At 30.2% G+C, this 22,314-nt stretch overlaps 1 protein-coding gene across 1 annotated transcript in view; it reads right to left on the bottom strand.

The window, feature by feature from the left end:
* Sclp (leucine rich repeat containing protein 20 sclp) overlaps window positions 1-22,107 on the bottom strand; it is a 60,294-nt gene extending 38,187 nt beyond the window's left edge. The window contains exon 1 of the mRNA XM_014431855.2: window positions 21,806-22,107. Coding sequence (XP_014287341.1) covers window positions 21,806-21,956 — 151 coding nt within the window. The 5' untranslated portion in view covers window positions 21,957-22,107. The remainder of the gene's footprint in view (window positions 1-21,805) is intronic.
* Window positions 22,108-22,314: the final 207 nt, after the last annotated feature.

The following is a 22,314-nucleotide window of genomic DNA, read 5'->3' as shown; positions in this document are numbered from 1 at the left end:
TCCTAAATGTCAGGCAAGCTCTAAATAAAGTTGCCTTGAACTTGAAATCTCCCAACACAATGGAACAAAGGAGCCGTGGCAATTTATTTTGTCGACTAATGTCCTTGGCTCTCCACTCGATTCTGTTTGCTTTGGAAAACATAGATCTTTCAACTTCGTAGCGGCTAAGTCAGGGTTCCTGATCCATTACCTATCCAACTATTCAATATAACTACACTGTAATACATAAATATTTTATGGAAAAATTAGGCGTAACTAAAACCCATGAGTTTTTCATGTTTTTTTAATAATTTTAGTACCACTTAATACGAGTTTTTTTTTCATAAATAGAATGATTGCTTAATTACAAAAAAATAATTTTTTTTTTGTGGAAGCTTAAAAAATAAAACCGCCCCGGACTCCAAGTGGTCTAAGTAAACCACTATAAATAGCTTAACGAAAAAAAAATTGTTTACTCTCGAACAACCTATTTAATCATAATCATGGTAGTTTTAAAGAAACTGCAGTACAGATGTTTTATCTTCCAACTGAATGTATTGTTATGGATTGTATATTCCTCTTCCGCGAGAGGTACATATTTAACCAGAAAAGCTTTTTTTACCATCATATAAATCTCACTAGATAATGTTCATCACTTCCCTGGCGGTACCTTGTCTTCATTATTGTAATCTTTTCTATATCGACGGCACCCACTCGTGGACCAGCTGTTCGGCTTTTAAATCTGACGACAGCTGGACTGTCTTTTTTGGGACAGGAACTTGGCACGTAAAGGGTACACGTGTCTCCCATATAAATGACGGACTGGGTAAGTGCCTTGTACTGATGAAGACATCTCCTATAACGTATATCTTATCGACAGAGCTATTATGATATTATCAATTAAACAGCAAACATTTGCTCTTTAAGAAGTCTAAGACATTGCCGGTTAAAAAAAAAAAAATATTTAACTCATATATCAGGTAAAAGTTAAATGCAATATAAAACTTGATATAGGGGTAATATGTGTACTAGTAGGTTGTTTATCCTGCGCACTATTTCTGTGCCACTACAAAGGCGATGCTAAATTCCGCAATAAACTGTCAGAGAATCACAAATTAAAAATAATCAATTTGGAAACAAAATAATAATTTTACATTAAGAAAAATATAAAGTTATATTATGTTGATATGGTTAATATTTATTTGGTTCTATAAAACAAAGCATGCGTTAAAGCAAAAGCTGTCAAAATTAATTAACCATGTTTGGAGAAAATAATTTTGTTCTACTAGTGTTATTGTGATAAATTCTAACTTTTACGTAAACTAATTGCACATTCATGTGATGTTTAATTAAACGTTATTACGAAGTAAAATCGTCTAGACTTATTTTATATTTGCTTTATTATTTATGGATCTAAAAATGACGCTAAATTTATTATACAAGTCAATTAATAAAAAAATCAAATTGGCGAATTACTGAGGTTGTGACTTATGTGAAGTTTTCCTTTAATAAGTTTAGCTGTACTATGTCGTATTTTTAGATTTACCCAGAAACTGTTGGAAATACCAGTTCACTTGTCGGACTCTCTTTATGTATTTGGCTACGTGTAGCAAGACTTTAATGGCGATTATTTGCTATAGCAGATAAGCATTTTTAGAGACGACAGATGTTATCTTCTAATTTAGAGACTTGAGGACTCGTGGAAGAACATTCTGAACAATTTTCTTCGATTCCTTATCATTTTCAATTATATAGTAGGGGTATTCAAGATGTGTTAAATACTTAACCACTTTAAATGTTATAAGTATAGGATTTTGAGCGGCCCAATTTCAAGTCATGTTATAGGTTAACTGAATAAGAGCTCCTAGTGGGTTTTCTGACCATCTTGCTTTATAACCATTCCTTCCAAAACTTCATGTTATTGTTTACTTCTAAGTTTTGATTAAAGTAATTTATTACAACATGCCTAGGGTGAGTGAAAAGTGGAAGTTGTGTAAAAGTTTGGCTATTGAGCGTCTTGTTGATCGTATAACTTGGGAGGAAGAGAATCAAGATGAGCTAATTGTCAACTGTCATTACACTATTCTTATTTCCCATCCTCTCATCCAAAACAATACTAACACAACAAATAAAACAGTGACGAGCTCTGCTGGTCTGTTGCGTGACGTCATTCTTTTAACAGACCTAGTGAAAGACTCAACCATATTATATGTTATATCGTTTTAACATGGCAAAAGAAGGAAATATTTCTCCATTTAACATACGTTTTTCCATTTAACATGTTAAATTAATGATCATGAATACACCTATTATAACATTAACCCAGAAGAACTAGGGACTAGCGATCAAACGGTACATTGTTATGCTATCTGGTCAGTGAACCTGCATCTACGCCTTCGCTCTCTTGTCAGGAATCCCAAGATCATGAGTCATACTTCGTTCGTCGGTTGCGGTGAGGAAATCGTGACAATAGCACTCAAGCTACCTAGCAGGTTTGATAGACCCCACAAATTGGTGCCTGATTCAGGAATACCATACACTTTAGTCAGTTTCCTCCTCTACCCTCTAGAAATATAGAGGAGAAATATTACATTATCCACATTACTCAATCAAAATTCAATTATTTTTATTTTCAACTTAACCATATATAGATTATATAGTCGGGGAAAGTATTGCTTTTTTTTTTTTTTTTTTTCAAATTTCGAATTCCAATTTTCTAGGGAAATACGCGTTTTGAGATACTCTGGAGCCCATAGTTACATACAAAGTAGATCGCTTAACAAATCAGTTTTATATTTTAAAAATATGCATTATTTAAATGAGGTGTAGATAGTTGACCGTAGATTAATAATTGGAGATTGGTAGGGGGTGCGGTCAGCAAAAAGAACATCAATGAACAAAAAATTATTTGTTCATGCCGACGTTTCGACCTAAGGAGTTTCAGGTCTTCATCAGGGCTGTTAACAGGGTGTCCTAGCTAAAACTCTACACGCTGACCGCACCCTCCGACCATCTCCTGCAATTATGCATTTTTATATAAAATATTATTCTTTCTTACACACCAGTTTTATTTTATAATTTATTTACTTGCGACATCATATATATCAAAGATTTGTTAAAATCGCATATATTTCCATAAGGTCAAAAATTAAAAAAAATATTATCTATTTTATTGTTTTTTTCTAATAATGATTAAAAATAAAACTAATTAATTGTATGAAATTGTGTATTTAAATATATTTTTTTTAATATTAAATTATAGAAGCTGAAGAGACACAAGATCCCCTAAAAATCCGAAGAAAAAATATATTGATTAAGTTTAATTGTGTTTTTAATTTTTAACCCTAAGGCAATATATAAGATTTAAAAAAATATATATAGAAGTGTTAAGGTCAGAAGATTAAACTAATTATCAATTAATTTAATAAAATGGTTTGTTTATTAAGGATGTAAATGAAATAATTGCGCCTTTAAGTTTTTTGTTTTGTTTTAAGTCCCCCTCATTTGAGGACCTATACAGTCTCAGAGTGAGAATGTCAAGATTCATTTCTCGAGGCCATTGCGAATTATGACCAGACCAGCCCTAGTGGGAATCGAACCCAAAACCTTCTGAACCAAGAGCTCTGGGACCCTCGTCCCAGTCCGCTCAGCCATCAGGTTTTCGAGCCTATAAATTAACATTGTGACTTAACTTCTTCAAATCAGTTATTATTCATCGATATCAATGAAATGTCATTGATATATTATATATCAATGTTTAATAGCGGAATATAAATTTTTGTAAAATATAATATTTTTATATTTCTGTGATAATTTTACAAAATAAAAACGAGAGATGTAATTATAATAATTTTTCTAGGAATTGTTAATATTAGATTGATCATTCTTTCAAGTAAATTAATAGCTCAATGAATGTCTTTAATTCTTTCGCTTTTCAAGTTACAATAATTTTCCTAAAACGTTGTAAGAGAAAATTTTTTTTCTGTTTTTACTAGTTAGTAATCTTAGGGATTAAGCGAGTTATAGGTAGGCACCTACACGAAACCTATGAAAAGGTTAATTAAAATAAATTATACTTATAATAAATAAATACTTCGATAGGGAACTACACAAAATATTAATCGTTAGCTACTTGTTGCAGGCTGTTTATATGTTATGTTATTTGTTTATAAAAATATTTTTAAATTAGAGAAAAAGAGTGAATAAGCTAGCTCTACATCGACGTTAGCTGTAGTGTACTGGCCTCTGTAACTACGAGTAGTTACGTGCACTTGGTTGCCCACCAGCCTTTCTCCTGACGCAATCCATCTCCTAGTATCTTTCATTCTTATCTCTATGGTTGCTAGGATCTTTCTTATGCTCTAATTATTCTTGTTGTGCCTTCAGATATATCTTCGACGAATAAATAAACTCTTTAAATTTTGTTTTTAAAGGGTGTTTTGATTTACTTATATCGATATTGTCGAAATTGAATGTTTCCTGGCGAAACTTTGAACCTAACTTGGTCGTAGATATTATCTAAATTAAAAAAAAAAATTGAAGCTATTTCCGAAAAACGAATATATCTAGTAATATGTATGTACATATTAACCAAATATAAAAATAAAGGTTACGAAAAAAAAAAATATGCCACATACAGCTTATATGAGTATTTTAAATTATAAAAGTATAAGTATAAAAATGCCTTAGGATTGTTAAAAACTACTCTAATTACACAATAAGGTGCATTCTGAATTAAATATAGACACCGTAAATTAATACATATACAAACTCATAATTTCTTTCAATCTTGCCCTAAATTTTTAAACCCTTTATTAATCGAAATACGAAATTATATAAAAATAATAACTCGTAAATGTAAACATAGAGAGATCCTGATATATATCGCTGTTAAAAAACAACGATCTGTATTTTATTTTATTTTTAAACTGTTCTTGGTTTTTTTCTTTCTGTTCGTTTTTTACCAAAATGTAAAACACAGCTGATATGTAACAAGTAGAAAAGAAAATTGAATTGTATTAAAGTGTAATCTGAAGCAATGTGAAATATATATTGTTTAGATTAATATTCCATTCTACATATTTATTTATTATTTTTTACAGATGTAAATTTCATTAAATAAATAAAAAAAAGATTAATATTTATGAAATAAATTCTTTTATTTAAAAAAAAAAAAAAAATTTACTGACTAGTTGATTCCTTGTACTTTTGTGCTTTTTGACTCCTTTAACAACACGGATAATTTTCCCTATTAAATTAAAATTAAAATCTGTACCGCTATAAACAATGAAGGGTTATGAGTGGAGTACTTTACTGTTACTAGGTAGTACTATTAGACCAATAGTTGTGCAAGGAGGTGATTTGGTCAGAATCACACTCGTCCGCCAGTTTTTTACCCAATTAAGGGTACCTAATTTATGAGGCTGGGTGGACTCCGGGAGAGCTCCAGAACCCACAGGGTTGACTCAGGGCTACAGTGAAACAAAACAATTTTCTGCCTAGCCGGATTCGAACCCGTGTCCTTGGACTTGCATAGTGCCTTACCACGGTGCCAATGCCCTCCCTAATTATCCCTATTATTATACAAAAAATATTGGTGCTTATATTTAGTAGTTTGTACACTAATATTTATGAACCAATATTAAGTATTAGACTAAATTATGAAACAGGGTTCAGATATAGGTGGGTTTTCTTGTATACCATTTAATTGGTATAATACCATAAACATAAGTCAAGGAAAACATTAAATTCACGACAACTTTGGTTTATTTGGTTCAGGTACCGCCTCTATCAAATATGAACATATAAATTCTTTTCTTGTTAGCATCTAAAATTGCTGACAAGTTACAAGGATCCAGTTGAACAGGGCTTGAATTCACTACAGCACGCCTTAATTGAACCCCGACTGATTAAGTTTCTTTAGTCTGTTAACTTTGTTATCCTCGGATCAACTTTACTAACTTAGAGTATACAGTTACCAACTTTCACTCCAATCAAGCAATTACGACAAGAACTGAATTATATTGAGCTAAGATTGGAAGAGTAAATTCTAAGTTAACTTTGGAACTTACTCGTAGAATATGCTCTGTTTACATTATAAATTGTAATGACGTAGTATTCTTAAAGAAATTATTTTTGGCACTTCGTATTATTAGTTAAAATAATACTATTAAAACAATTGGATGGGTACTAGAGCCTTAGAGTAACAAAAAAAAATGATAAATCAGAATATCTTCTAAGCCCATAAACAGAAATTAAAAAAACTTATGATATTAATAACTTTAAAAATAAAATAAAATTCACAAGAATAATAATTGTAGTAATTAAAAGAATAAGTATCTAAAAATATAAAACTGTCTGTCTGTAAATAAAGAACATTTATTCTAATTCTATTGGAAATGTATGAACAGGAAATAATAAATTTAATTAGAAAGGTCTACTGCTAAGTACCAAAATAAATTATATTTTTGTCAAAAACTTTATCAATTTTTTATCATGTAGACTTAATTTTTGATTTCGAACAGCTCAAATATTCCAGCTCAACATTTCATCGTAGTCTTTATTCAACACTGGTTACGAAATGTATTATTTAATATTTAATACTATGGGAATTATGTTTCATTATTGAAAAACGGAACATTCCATGGGCTCATCATCTGTGAGAAAAGATCAGATTACATTAACCTACTTGTGCAATGTGTTCGTAAGGAAATGAGGTAACTGATATTAAGATTTTCCGCGTACTTTTGGTGCGGTCTTATTTCTCAAAATTTTACAACTATCTCAATACTAAACAACATATCTTAAAGAACAAGTAGAGATATATTAATCTTCCAATATTTAATTAATATTGTTGTTATAATTTATGCAATAAAAGTTAAAAATATTTCCCGAACCTATGATTGATATCAGGGATCTTTACGAAATAACCCCAACTACTCGAATCGGTTTAATGTGATCCAGTTTTCTGCAAACAGTAGGATCTATTGAGAGACGAAATGATGAACAGTTAACGCTAAGTGGTAGAAGATGGTCTCACTCAATTAGATTAGGTGTTGCTCCACATACTGACCTGTATCTGGTAGATATTTCCAGTTCCAGTTTTTTATGAACTTCTAGAAATTCCTAAAAAAACTCTTTTTATAAATAGAAATGTTTTGTCATGTATCAAGGAGGGGTCTATCTATAGGCCTAAGAATTGAATCATGACCTCTTTAACCTCTTAATAGAAACTTTTTTCTTCTAAAATTTCGATTTTTGATATAACGGAAAAATAGGGGCCTTCGTAGCCGTACAAGTAAAACTACCAAATTTGACTAGTTCATGTCTACAGTGCCGCCTATTCGAATCCGGCCTGGGGGATTGACTTTTATTTCTGTGACAGTTCCACAAAATGAAAACTTAACCGAAATTGGTTAGAATAGGGTGGTAACCTATTGACGCCCCCCCCCCTCCGTATGTCAGAAATGACCAGGAAGAGAGTAAAAATAAAAAAAAAATTACAGGAAAATATATTTTTAATCAAAAAGATGCTTATTATTTATACTATTATATAGTATTATAGAATATTTTATGTTCTTAGATATAATATAATAAAATATTCTAATACAGAATAAAATAATCTGTTACACCGGATGTCAAAAACTTGCAAGTAGATTGTAGGAGGTAGCGTTTAATAAAGGTATCAAAACAGTTAAAGAAAACTATTTATTATAAACTAAATAAATAATTCATAAAACCAAACATATAGTTATAAAATATTAAATAAATAAATAGATAATAATTATTAATACCAAATAGTACTATAAATAGTTTTCTTTTACCATTTTGATACCTTTATTTACCGTCACCCGGACGATTATCCTCATACAATCTAGAAATGTTTACCTTCACATATAATTCTATGTTTGTGGCGGAAATTCGAAATGCAATCTTACTGTGAGTAATTTGAGTGCAACAAGTTGGCCGATCTTAGAGGCAGTAGAAAAGTATACGGGAAGCGGTCATTATTCAGGAAGCCGTGGGCTCTCACACGTGTCCACTTTCCCTGCCCCCCTGAACATCACAATGTCAACAGGTGCTTCATTCGGTCTCATGGTTTCAAGTCTGTGAAAATCAATTTTATCACAATGCTTCAGATTTTATTTTTGTCAAAAGGGGTTACAGAAATTCAACATTTCTTATGGATTAAGTTGTAAGTAAGTTAATTATTGTAAAATGAATTAAAATATTATTAGAAATATAAGATTGTTGGGCCAATTTTTTGGAATTTTAGGTTCATTAGATCGAGTCGTAATGTCTTCCGTGGACGCCTCTTAGGCACTTGCCCGCAATACGCCGGAGTCGTACGCCGCGTCGCATTTTTTGTTTTGAATTTAAGTTTCTAGACTTTATACTGTATTATAATACGGTATAGAACATTATTATATGTCAGATTAGTTGTGGAGTGTATAGTACGCCGCTAATGAAAGATTGATATTATTTTACAATTACTGGAGGATCTAGAGATGTAAGAATAACTAGTTAACTGTACAAGGCGGCATCACAAAGCAATCCTTTCCGGCATGCGGGACAGTTGAAGAATTGCAAGTTAAAAGGCTGTTCCGTTTCCTCGTGCGTGCGAAGAGCGCTGACTCAGCCAGTGTACCAAGAGAGAGAGAGAGAGAGATGAGGAGGGAGGGAGGGATATCGCGAAGGACGGTCTCACAAAGAGCTGCCCCTGGCTTACCTTATGCCTTCCATCTAGGGTCTTAAACCTTCTCTTCTCATCCGGGGGTAATTTTCTGTTCACCAGCTGTGTCCCTCAAGAGTACGGAGCGAAAACATCCGCAACTATAAAAGGAAGTTTTAGCGAGTGGTCTTAAACTTTGTAATCAGTGAAAACTGCAGCAAAGCAAGAATTCTGAGGCCAATAGCGAAATCTTGGATGGGGTCGCTTTAACATAATAGGATGAGGGGGAGGAATTAGTTGTTATTCAATGTAAGAACATAGAATAACAACCAATTCTATTCCTCTGATTTTTTTTTTTTCATTTGCTGAAATATTTTAAGCAGTTAATTATTAGTTTGTAATTAAAAAATGATAATTATTCTGGACAGAAACACTTACTTTTATTCTAATAATATGGATAGTGCCCGAAAACGAGAATTCCGGTGCTATGGCTAAGGAGCAGAAGGTATTTCCAAGTCTAAGTTAAACCATACTAAAATTAGTTATCCATTCCAAGTTCACTAGACAAATGAACAGGTATAATGAATATATTAATTTTAAAAGTTACTGGCTGAAAAATTATTTCTGTTTCATCAGCAGGTATTTGCATAGATGACAGTTCCGTAATCACTTCGGCAGTGAAACTGAAGATCAAGGGTGTCATGCTGGATTTAATCGTTCAGTACAATTAACTTTAAAAAGCATCAGGATTATTTTTATCCCCGGAACCTTGAACAGGTTGGACATTCCCAAATCGGAGGGGATTCTTACTCACCTAAATGGGCAAGATATCCAGTAGTAATATACCAATTATTTTATTGTTACAGGTTTTCAGTATTTTCCTAATAAATTTCAGATGAAAAAATAAAATAAACAAGCCCCCCCCCCCCCATACTTGCACTTCAGTTTTTTAATATCTTATAATATATTCATGCGAACAATAGGTATGCGGTGCGAGTAATAGGTAGTTCAGTAAATAGAATAGTCATGTAGATAAATGTAATAAGCATATAGATAGGTAAATGTCATAGGTTGGTAAATATAGTAGTAGGTATATTCGAATTGAGTGGGGGTCCTGGCTGGATTTAAAAAAAAAAATTGAAGCCTAAAACGTGATTTTAAACCTTATTTTAAAACTTCCCCCTTTCTCCAAGTTTGTTGCTACTCACAGTCACTGTCACATTACAGCACCAGGCGAAAATCACCTGGTTATTTTATGTTATGTACTGCTCTGTTGTTCTGTAAAATTTTAATATATGTTTAATGCATAAATTGATTTAATTAATTAACTTGAATTATCCTCATCAATTAATAATTTCACAATACTTACGTAAGCCTCCAAGTTCCACATAACGGAACTTGGTTATTTCATAGGATGGACGTAACTACTATTATACCATTGTTTCTTCATGCTCTCTGATTATAGCCATTAAAATTATATTTATCCTAGGTCCTTGATAGATTTGCTAATATTATAGCAACCCACATCATTCATTAAAGTAGCAAAAATAATTTGGATATTGTGGGAAGATACCAATAGAGATTTGAATCAAGGAATGTTAAAAAGGCCGTTCTCCATTAATTTATAATAAAGTCCTTTAATTTAAGGATAAAGTCGGGTTTTGGTGAGAAAGAAATACAAAACTGAAATCTATCTTAATTTAAAAATACTTTAAATATTTAAACGTTTAGTAATTATCAATCTGTTATTTAGAACTATATGAAAAATAAATTTATATTTAAGATTTTTTTTAATGTTTCTTGAATAGAATTTGCTCTTGTTTTAACATACAAAGGACTTTTTATTTCATCATACAATACTAATGACTTGAAACGCGGTTTAGATGGTGCGAAATTTCGACCCCAATAAAAAGTCTGATTTCAATAGATTAGATGGAAATATTGAAAACAGTACGTTGACACGCAAAAGAGGAAGATAACATTTTAATTAAAAAATTCATTGCGTGTTTAAAGGAGAGAAGTCCGCATAATTTAAGAATTTTTTAAGGACACATGGATTGATTAAAAACTCCAAGATTTTCTTTCTCAGTCGTATTTGACAAAGGAAAATATATATAAATTTTTATTTTTATAAATATATTTCATGGAAAAAAGTTATACATATTTTTTTATTTCTCCAAAACTGGATCCAGTGTACCATTGCACTACTAACATTTAGCGGTTCAGTCAACGCTTCTTTAGCCGTCAGTGCCAGTTTTTATTTTAAATCAAACCTGTAAAAATTGTAAACGATAATCAACGTGAGGAAAGAAGAAAAGTAAAAAACTTCAATGCTATTATAATATGGCTTAAAAGTCTTGTTTTCTGACTTTTGCAAACACCCGACAGAACTTTCACTGTCTCGCTCAGCGGAAATCCTTAAAATATGCCCTGTATTGGCTAGTCTAGTTGACCCCAAGATCCTACATTTGTTTTAGTGGTATAGAATTAATTACTTAATTATCATTATTAAATGTAATAGAGAAATTCTACAAATTGATATTTTATATTGATCTATTTATTGTTTTTCAATATAAAGGGCCATTTTTAATTATGCAACCACTCTTGTATCGATATTAAGCGAGCAATTCGTATGATCCTAGCTGTACTAAACACTTCAAGTACCTACCTCCACTGTTTCGAACATCCCTTCACAGAACATTTAACATCTGATTCAATTATCCGACGTCGTCACAGTCGTTAACCGCAACTTTTCTCCAAGCATCGGTAATTCACAAAACAATCCTTGGAAAGCTTTTGGGAATAAGGAAAGCCCTCGGGAAATTCGGTACGACACTCCCACGGAAAAGGGTTGACTGAACTGAATCGTACCGGAAATTGGCTCCCCTGTGATTGCTATGTATTAGCTTTGTCACATTTGAGCCGTATACTGTAGCCAATTTCCACAATCGTTCGACTGATTTTCATTCTTAATCCTTCTAGACATGTTATTGAGTAATGTTGAGGTATTATATTATAGTTTAACAAAACTAATTTGTAAAAGGTACCATAAAAGTATTTAACTTGTTTGACCAGATTTCAGACTTATTTCGATACGCTGAATTTATGTCCCTCTCACAGAAGTCAGAAAGGTTTGTACACCTCAGTTTCATTAGAGTATAAATCAAAGTGAAAAAACCCGTTATGTCGTACTATGTTGATTTTTTTCTATTTATATATTGTTTCAAATGGAAAAATGTTCAATGTTACTTACAGAGACTTTGCACTTATTTATATAATTCATTGTAAACACTTAAGAATCAATATCTGGTACAATTTAAGGCTGTCATGATCTAAGAAAAGAACGACTCAAAACATATAAGATTAAATTTAAAAAATATCTTTGTTTGAAAGTCCCTTGGAAAAGACTAATCTTTTTTCAACCTTTTTTTACATTTTTCTCTTGACATGAAAGTAGGATAAAATAATAGAAATAAAATATATAAAGAAAACATTTTACTCAATCCGAAAAGGTTTTAATCACTGATAGAATATGAACAATTTAGGGACCACATACCTTTATTCCTCTAGAATAATCAATCTTGCAACAAAAATTGAAAGCATGTTTAACAAAGAATAACAAAGGAATTAATAAAATATTAGGAAACCTAACTGATTATTTTTCAACTGAACTTTGGAGCCACCAATCGGATGGTAAACCTTTCCTTCTTCCCTCCCAGCTTTCTTGCGCCTTTGACTACCAATAGTGTGCCACACTCATAAACACTAATTGAATAATTTAATCTCCTAAGGAGCAAAGTAATGCACGTATTTGGCTTATGACCGTATGAATAAAAATTACTATTTCCTAGTGCCTCACTCGTATATTAAATTTTTCTAAACAATAGTTAGAAAATAAAGCTTAATCTAAGGCTGCATATTATTTAATACACATAATTTTTTAGATAAGCCTGAGTGTTTACAATCCCATCCCATAACCTAATTTACTTTTGACTTGATCTACTTTTCCCCAACGGAGAGGATCATGCGATACTCAATCACTTAAGCGTTGCCCCTCCCAAAGGCATTGTCGGTTATTTTGCCTTCATTATCCGCATGCAACTTCCTCAAGCTTGTGGTCTTCAAGATATGTAATCGTTTGTTTTGCAATTATTTAATTAGGAAGCCTACTATTGTTATAATGATATTATTAATTACTCAAGTTATATAATTAAATACGAGAATCCTGATTCTTAAGAAGATTTTAAAAAAGTATGTGGACTGTAAATGCAAGATTAAAAATAATTTTAATACTGTTGCATTAAGTTCTTTTTTGTAAAAAGAATGATTCCAGGGCCATGAACGATTTCAGCACTTCCATCCAACCGCTATATCATCCTTAGATCTTCTTAACCACTAAACCTCTACTACATTCTGTATCTGTCAAAGTCACCCAGATCCTAGCAAGCCACACATCGCCGGCCTTGCGGTCATACCACATCCTTCCGAAACAACCTACGACAATATCCATCGTCCTTCCCCCTTTATTGTTTTTTAGAAATCAAATAAATTTTTGCGATATTATACGTTTTGAGTATCCCTACAGAACATAGTAGAGAGTACATTAGAGTTGGGGAAAACAATAATTTATTTTATATACTTTCATTTAATTAGCTTTTGAGAGATATTTTATATCAAGAATATATTTCAGCTTAGTCTTGAATCATAAAACATAAATTGAAGTCTCTACTGGTTAAAAAAAACATGAGAGGAGTCACACAGAAAAAATTGGTTTTTATTTAAAAACTGCGAAGTGATTTCATGATAGTCAGTTGGGGTTACTCAACTCTCGTGGATGAAAAATGTTAATAAAAAAAGCAAGAAAATCAGTAAAAAAGACCCAAAAATATTTGTCTCTAAAATATATAAGTATACTTATATAAATTAATACTTATAAAATGGGGGAAGAACCAATAAGCTCAACTGTCAATTTAAATTTATCTGTTAATAAATGCCTCAGGAATCATTGTGTTTATGATATTATTTTTATTTTAGTTTATTTTTTATTATTTTTTTCTTCTATTTTTTATTTTATAAATATGGTGTGAATGAGCTGTATGATCCCTATTACCATTGTCACTAAATATGAGACAGTAATAAAAATACAGTAATATATAATTAAAATAAAAAACAGTAATATATAACACCGTAAAAAAAAAAGAAGAATCTAAATGTTGATCATTAATAAATAGTTGAACATCGTTCTTTTGCTTTCTTGGCCGCAATCCTGATCATCTTCTATTTTTTGTGATGGTTGATAAATCTGCTATTTTCATTCATAATTTTTTATGAATGGAGTGCATTACTACTTGAATAATTTTGATACAATAATACTAAGTTATCTTCTTAAAAAAAGCTTGATTTTTATTTTTTTTGTTAATTCTAAATTTATATTTAAAATTGGGCAGGAAAATTTAACAAACATTTTTGACTGTTGGCTGATTAAGAACTTTATATTTTCTTTAGTCAAGGCTAGCCTTATTGTACGAAAATTTAACGTTTCTGACAATGGGGTAAAGTACTCCACTCTCGCTTCTCACTTTACTCCACAAAGAAAAATAAACAAAACTATTATTGAAAACGTCTATACTAAAAAATAAAAATTATATTTGGATTATTACTAATCACAGAATATATTTTTACTAAGAAAAAAATTTAATCTATTCTACTAGTCCAACGCTTACTTGATAGAATTTTCTAAATTTGAAATGATTTAATAAACTAATTTTCGTTGATGGTCCTTGATTTTTCGAAATCTTCACCCTACTTGCTTGACTTTCGGTAGCCGAAGAGGTTAACTACAATGGCCAGCACCTTTTCGATTCAATGTAAATAAGAAGCGAACCGTCGGATTAATATGTATAATTTAAGACTTTCTTACAAGGAATCGAATTGTATAATGGATAATAACTACGCCCGGTCAAGTGAAGGGGTCTTAAGTGGTCGTCCACGATTCAGTAATAATGGCTAGAATCCATGCACGATGTGATTAGCTAAGGTAATGCTACTTGCTTCTCACTTGCCATTATCATATATTAACTAGTCGAAATTGATGGGAAAATTCGTGAGAATTACTTTTGAAACATTGTGACATTGGGCTTTACACCTAAAGCAACTTTAACTTTAAAATCGAGTCTTCAGAAAAATTATCTGTTTCTGTTAATCAGTAATTTTAATAAGCAGTTGAAATTGTTATTAATAATTTTATTATTATTTTAAAAAAGAAACATTCAGAATTGTAATTAATCAGGCAAAGGGTTTTTAATTTAATTTATTAAAGGTATATATTAAAGAATTATTAGTGGCTTTAAAGAATTAATTTGAGTAATCAATTGAACCTTATAATTCCACATTAGTCAATAAGGAACTGATAATTAAATTATTGCGACATTGCAACTAGCCACCCTGCTATGTTAGAAGTTAAGCAAAATAACTGTTAAATATTAACAGAATAAATGAGTAATTAATGTAGTAGCTCTATTTTAACAGTTACTTAAAATGATAACACAAAGTTTGAAATGAAAAGATATTTAGTCGGACCAAAAATTAAAACAAATATTACTGTTAAATTTAAGGCAGTGTTAGGCAAAAATTAATTGCAGTTATATTTGATTGTAATTGATAATTTCAACCGCTGTAATTGTAGTTGCGGGCACCAATTACAGTGGTTCATCAAGAAGTTGCAATTACCAATTAAAATTTAAAATTTCAGTGTGTAGTAGTAATTGTAATTAAATACTTTTTACTGAACGCTGATTTTAGAATATAAATAAATTAATAACTTTAAATTAAAAAAGAAAAATCTTTTGTAAAGTTAGCAGTTAATGTTAAAAAACAGCAAAATCTGAACTCTAACCAGTATTGCACAGTGCCAACCTCTATTAACCAGTGTTGGGCAAAAATTGCAATTACTACTTACAGTCAAATTTAATTACGATTTCCGTGATTCAACTAGCTATTGTAATCGGACCATTATTACAATAACAGTGGTTCATCAAGTAGTTTATATTATTAATGAATGTTGTAATTTCATTTCATAGTTTCAAATTACAGTGATTGTAATTGCAATTACTTTTTTCCTAACTCTGCTACTAACCAAATTAAAACCTTAAACCTAACTAAACGAAATAAAAATCAGAAAATAACACAATATGGAATAGCATATTTATTCTACTGCCAGAGCTAAATAGGTATTATTTTTAAAGTTAGCTGTTTCATTAAATAGTTCATCATATTTAGGTATTAATTCACCAATTTTTAGTTGAACTTAAAATTAAATAAAGAAGATGTAATGTTTTCTAACTGTTATTTTTAACTTAAATAAAAATAAACAACAAGTACGGGTAAATAATAAGTAATAATTGATACAACATCTCTACATTGATTATAGAAAAAATTTTGGGCTAAATAACTAGCGTATATGTTTTCCACTTTCCTGCCAAATGCGCCGAGGAAAAACAAAACACGTAGAATAAATAATTGAGGCATTCTTAATTGGAGATGATTCTCATGTCATAAAGCTATTGTGTAACTCTTTATCTTTTTATAATTTCGAGAGCTTTCTTTGTCACGGCTACCACTGTTTTTTCATGCGACATTTGAAATGCGTTTTATGAAATTGCTGAATTATTTAGAGAATTTTAAAGGATTGTAAAATAAACTTAATTGCTTTATATTTTATGATTTAAAAAGGAGTTTGACCAATACTATCTACTAAATCATATTTTGTGTTTTTATATTCACATATAAATTACATACATAATTCATATTTAACTAGACGAACTGTAGATATGGAAACAATGTTTTAATCGAACAATATAGTTAATCAACCTAACAAGAGTTTGTTCCGACATTGATTCCCTCCGTTTCTAAATAAATTGACATAAACCATAATATTTTCTTTTTTTATATTCTAGAAATATTTATTAATTATACTAAATTATTAAATGTTAAAGAATAAACATACGTTAGTCATGATAGTTAATTTACTAATCACTTGCGTCATGATAATTACTATAACCTGACTAAAAAGTAAGTACCTGAACTTTCATTGCTAAAAATCTTTGAAAGAGTTAGGTATAGCCATAATTCTCGAACTAAGCTTTATTTTACTTTATAAGTTATTGTACTACAAGGTATAGAGGAAAAAATTGTTTTTTTTTTTTTTAATTAATGATCTATTGGAAGAGTTTCTAGAAATTAATATAAAATTGGTGAATGAACACTATCTTCCTTCTTATTTAAATATGTTAGTTTATTTCATAGACGATAACGTTTCGGGGTTATCCTCCATCTTCAGGTTGCTAGAAAACAAATTTACAAATTTAACATATGCTTACAAACATTACACTATATCACATTATTGATTAAACTATTCATAAATTAATATTAGCATGAAATAACAAATAAGGAGTTAATTATATATAAAAAGTTAATCAGGTAAATAGTTTAATGAATAATGTGATATAGTGTAATGTTGTAAGCATATGTTAAATATGTAAATTTGTTTTCTAGCAACCTGAAGATGGAGGATAACCCCAAAACGTTATCGTCTATGAAATAAACTAACATATTTAAGTAAGGAAGATTGTGTTCATTCATCAATTATATATTAGTAACAAAAATTGTATTCATATATTCATATTAGTGAATAAATTATCGATTTAGTTATCGATTCTTTGAAGAAAAACAAAACAAAATAATTAAGACGCAAAATGAAAATAGGAAGTACTCAGTATAATTCCTATAGGTAATTATTTTTCTTTCTTTTATGGCTCTTTTGTTTGTGTTCAACGACCTTAAGATGTCTCTTACTGATAAGTTACTCAACTCCTCTTAATTTTTGCTTTTAATTTAAGATTTATTTTTAATTTAGATGAAGGATTACATATAAGACATATAAGCAAAAAAATAAGATAAGACAAAATCAATTTTAAAAAAAAAAAAAATAAATTAAAGCTCCCCGTGAAAATAGAAATTCAGTACTTTAGTTGTTTTTTTATTTTTCATATATGTGATAGCAAATTTGAGGTTTTCCCATCATGACGTAATTTTTCGTAACTTCAATAATTCCATGCAGCAGTGATGATTTCTGTATCTTTGCTTTCTTTAAATATTGGTCATTTTTTTTTTCATGCTTAACCTTCATATTTTTAATCCCCTCCCACCATTAGAAATTTTTTTAAATCGATACAATATTAATGCTTCATAATAAAATAAATGAAGTAAACTTTATTATTTACACGTTTAACACTTATTTATATCTTATTTACATCTTATTAAAAAAGTTGCTGTATTAAATAAAACGTTCTGTTTTGTTATTTGGAGTTCAACATCTTCAATTAATGATGCCTCACGTATTTTCTTAAAAGGGTCATTCTCATGCAATTAATGCAAATTATCATCTGGTATTTATTATTACAGAAGATAAATGTTAAAATAGCAATTTCATAAAATACATGCGATACCTGCTGTTAATGAAGTTTTAAAGTTATTATTATTGAAGTTAATTTACTGCCTAATAATTAAGTAATAAATAATTAAATTTCTCGTTGCTCTGTCTTTATTTTCAAGTATAAATAAAGAGGTTTAAGGAAGGTATATTTTAGTTCAAAAAGACGTGTCTTGGCTACTATCCAAGCTGTCCAACTTAGACAGTTACTTCTCTTAACTGCTCCTCAAACAATTTGTTTAATATTGCACAATAATAAATAATATTTAATAAGGAAATAATTATAAAAAAAGAAGTATGCAGCTATCTGTTCAGGAAACTATGATACTATAATAAAAAAAGAAGTAATAAGATTCTTCAAATATTTTCTTATCCTCCAATAAAAAAAAAAAATCTTGAAATCTAAGATAACATTTTTATGTTTTGATATATTAACGTTGATAGTTCTATAAAAAAAGATAGTCCTAAGTCCAGCAAATAAAAGTACAAAAAGCAGTCAATCTTAATATAACGAAGAACTTTAAAAAATATATCAAAGAAAATATTTTTGATTCATAACAAAGTAAAATATTTAATGTATTATAACATGCGTACGAAATTTCTCATCCACAGTGAGATTGGAAAGTATGATATGAAAGGCCATTTTACTTGAAAATGTACCCATAAACGTTCTAAACGTCGAATAATAATTCTCTATAAAATTAAAAGAGATGATTAAACTTACTGAGCTGTTTTTCTATAAAACAGTAATACATTATACCAAATATTATCAAGAAAAACATTATGAAATAATAGCGAGATGGAAAGCGTACTAAATATCCATTGAGCGTACAAATGGACTATAACGGGACTAACTCTGAAGCCTTGTTTGACGCACTTATATCTTTCTCAAAGTTTTATGAAAGTTATTATTAATGGTAATTTCTACCAATAAATCTTTTAATTTCTTACTTATTATAATTTATTTTTGAAAATAGTCTACATAGTTTTCAGCGATATTTCTGTTCGTTCTTAAATATTTATAAAACCATAAAAAAAAAAAAAAATAATTTTTTTTCATGAAGTTACTATTGTAATCATTTCTTCTTATTCTACACTCTGTCATACGCCTTATAATTAACTATATCGTTTTGAATTGGAAAAGTGTTTTGAAATACTTATTTTGGTTTTTAATTTGTTAAAGATAAATTATGATTCCAATTTATTTACTTCCTTATTGAACAAAACAGTTAAGATAACCAAATTTCTTGGTTATTTTAATTTCCTTCTTAACTATATTATACTTATTTTATTTTTTAAAAATTATATTCAACTATATTACATAAAAAGATTAAAACGACAGATAAAAGTTATGTTTAATTGTAACTGATAGTTTATTATGGTAGTAAAAAATATTTTTAATTCTATTTCTTTATTCTGAATATAACTAATAAATATGCTTAGCAAATTGATAACTCATAAAATCAATTTTTGTAAAAAAAAAAATAAATAAATAAAAAATAAAATAACAAGCCTTCAGGGTCACCTTCTTTTCAAGTACTTTCGACAAATGTCAGGATTAAAATCAAGTGGATTTTCGCAAGTACGCAGAATAGAATCTAAATATCCATGAATATCTTGCATTTCAAAAAAAAATTTTACTGCTTTTAGAAATAGAAGATTCTTTTTCTCACCTCGTACATGGTAATTTTTTCTCAATTATTATTGTTTAGGTCTTGAAATTTGTAATTTTAGTTACGTGAAGAGATAACATATAAAAATAATCTAATGAAAACATTTGCTTGATGATTCACCGTGAAGATATAAAAAAACAATGATAAATTGTGCGAAATTCAAGCGATATAATTTGCATCAAAGACAAACCTGAAAGGTTATTTTCCGAGAAATAACTTTTGAGTGGTGATAATTTACGTTGCAGAACAATGTGATATTTTATAGCTAAGAATGGAAACAGAAAGTTTAATAAAATTGTTAATTTTCATAAAATATGAATACTGTTGTATGTTATCTTTAATCGAATTATTTATCCGTAATCTTTCGATTATGACGATTGAATTTACAAAGTAATAATTACAAAAATTATCTATGCAATCCTGGAGCTCCATTATGCCAAGCCCTACAAGAACACACATTATAGCTCCATCAACCAAGAATTACAAAAATTATCTATGAACTTCAAGAAATAAACAATTAAAAATGAAAACAAAACGATTATTTTTTCGCTTAGTTGCTAATGTACTTTCGCGTGTATCAGAGAAATGACATTTCCTGAATTCAGTTATTATTTATTCGTTTAGTATGGTCAAGCTATTATATCATATATCGAAAATTCGAGGATTTAATACTAATATTTTGTATTAGAACCTGCGTTTTTTTTTTTGCTATGTTCATCTTATGATAATTAACCAAACACAAGTCATAAACTAAGGGAATTATAGCATATTTTCCTGAATCTTTAGTATTATGTTTATCAAGTGTTGGGATATTTATGTTGTATTGGTTATTGAATTCTTGTGATTTTTAACGAATTTGCGCTTTTATTATGCCATAGATTTTTTATTTATTGTTTATGTTAGTAATGGATATAATTCAGTTCCCGTGCCTGTCATGAACATTGATGTGTCGCTAATAAAAATTTAGATTCCTCGTCATGATTTTTTAAATACTTTATACTCCTTAAAGATGTAAGTTTTCATTAAATTCTTTGGTAAAATATGTAATAAAAATTATGTAAATCGTTAGTTACATTCTTGAGTAAATTTTTTTTTTAGCTATGTAACTCATCACTTCCGATTTCCCATGTCCGATTAAAACATAAGACAGGTTTTCTCATGGTTTATCTTATGAGAATTAATTACTTGTCAGTATTTCACGAAACCTCACGACTTACGCAACCCAAGTTACACGGGAGTGTTGAGCGATCATAGTTGTTATTGGGTCCACTCACTTTCCAGCTCTTGCCTTCGGATCTTGGCTAGGTCGGGGATTTAAACATAACAGTCAGAGAACATTGACCTCTGAGTATTCGTCGTTGCATGCTACTTATTATTTTTATTTAATAATGTATATATGTGTCATTGGGACTAATATTTATCAATAGGTGATAGAAATCTATATTTTTGCCACAACGTTACATTAAAAACGTCTTGTTTCTATCCTTTTTTGACAAGAAGGTTCCATCTGTCAAGTTTTATATTTCATTTAAACCAGCATTAGTCATTAAATATTTTCAAATTTTATGTGGTCATATTAAGGTGTTACGCACTATTTTAAAATCATTATGATTAAATGAAGTCAGTTGGTAAGGGGAGTAAATGAGAGTTACTTATTGGTATTCGTACAGGAAACGATGTTAGTTCCTCATACCTTCAGTAATGAGTTGGCCACTAACTCCCGTTTATCAGTAAAACATAATAGGATGTCAGCAGAAGCAATGTCTTTGTGTATCTTGTTCCGTTTATAGATATATACAAGGCAATTATATCTTTCAACCAACTTCTTATCATCATATTTTGGATATGTATTCGTTTCAACTTCAAACCTGTTGTGGGGTCTGTGTTCTGTACGTTTTATTTTAGTAACGAATTTCTTTCGAAGAACCAACAAATGATAGGAAGTAAGCATTAGGAGACCGGAAGCTGAAGCAGAATCCAAGAGGTACTCACCCAAATTGTTGTTGTCCTTGGCTTCGTCACATCGGCCGACGACGCGGATGACAGCCCGCCCTGCTAACCTGGTGCAGATCATCTTGGCGACATTGTCGTTCATCACTGTGTTGGTGATGTCGGCACCGAACTGTGATGGTGGTGGCCTCATCTTCTTTCTTTTTTGATTCTTCGGCGAGATACGAAAAATAATAATATGAAGAGCGGCAGCTGTGGGCCTGGGTATTCCCAATATATAAAATATTATATAATAAGAATAGTAAACCTCGCGAGCGCTGGGAGAGGACTGGAAGCTGCCCCACTCCCCAAGATGTTTATATAGCCTCGCGAGCGGCGGGACTGGGGCAAGGGTGCGCACTCCCACCGCGGCTCTTCTGCGTCGCGGCGATCGCTGTTATTTCTGGAGATCGATAGGTCTCCCGCTTCCGCTACGTACATCTTCCTCTTCAGCGGCAGCACGTCAGGGACTACTTTATTATCCCACAGATATATCACAAAGTTATAACTTG

The sequence above is a fragment of the Halyomorpha halys genome, unplaced genomic scaffold (genome assembly GCF_000696795.3).
Source record: "Halyomorpha halys isolate HHAL.00 unplaced genomic scaffold, Hhal_1.1 Scaffold1010.1, whole genome shotgun sequence".
Taxonomy (NCBI): domain Eukaryota; kingdom Metazoa; phylum Arthropoda; class Insecta; order Hemiptera; family Pentatomidae; genus Halyomorpha; species Halyomorpha halys.
Note: the sequence above shows the minus strand (reverse complement) of the source record. Positions and strands in the feature narration are given on the sequence as shown.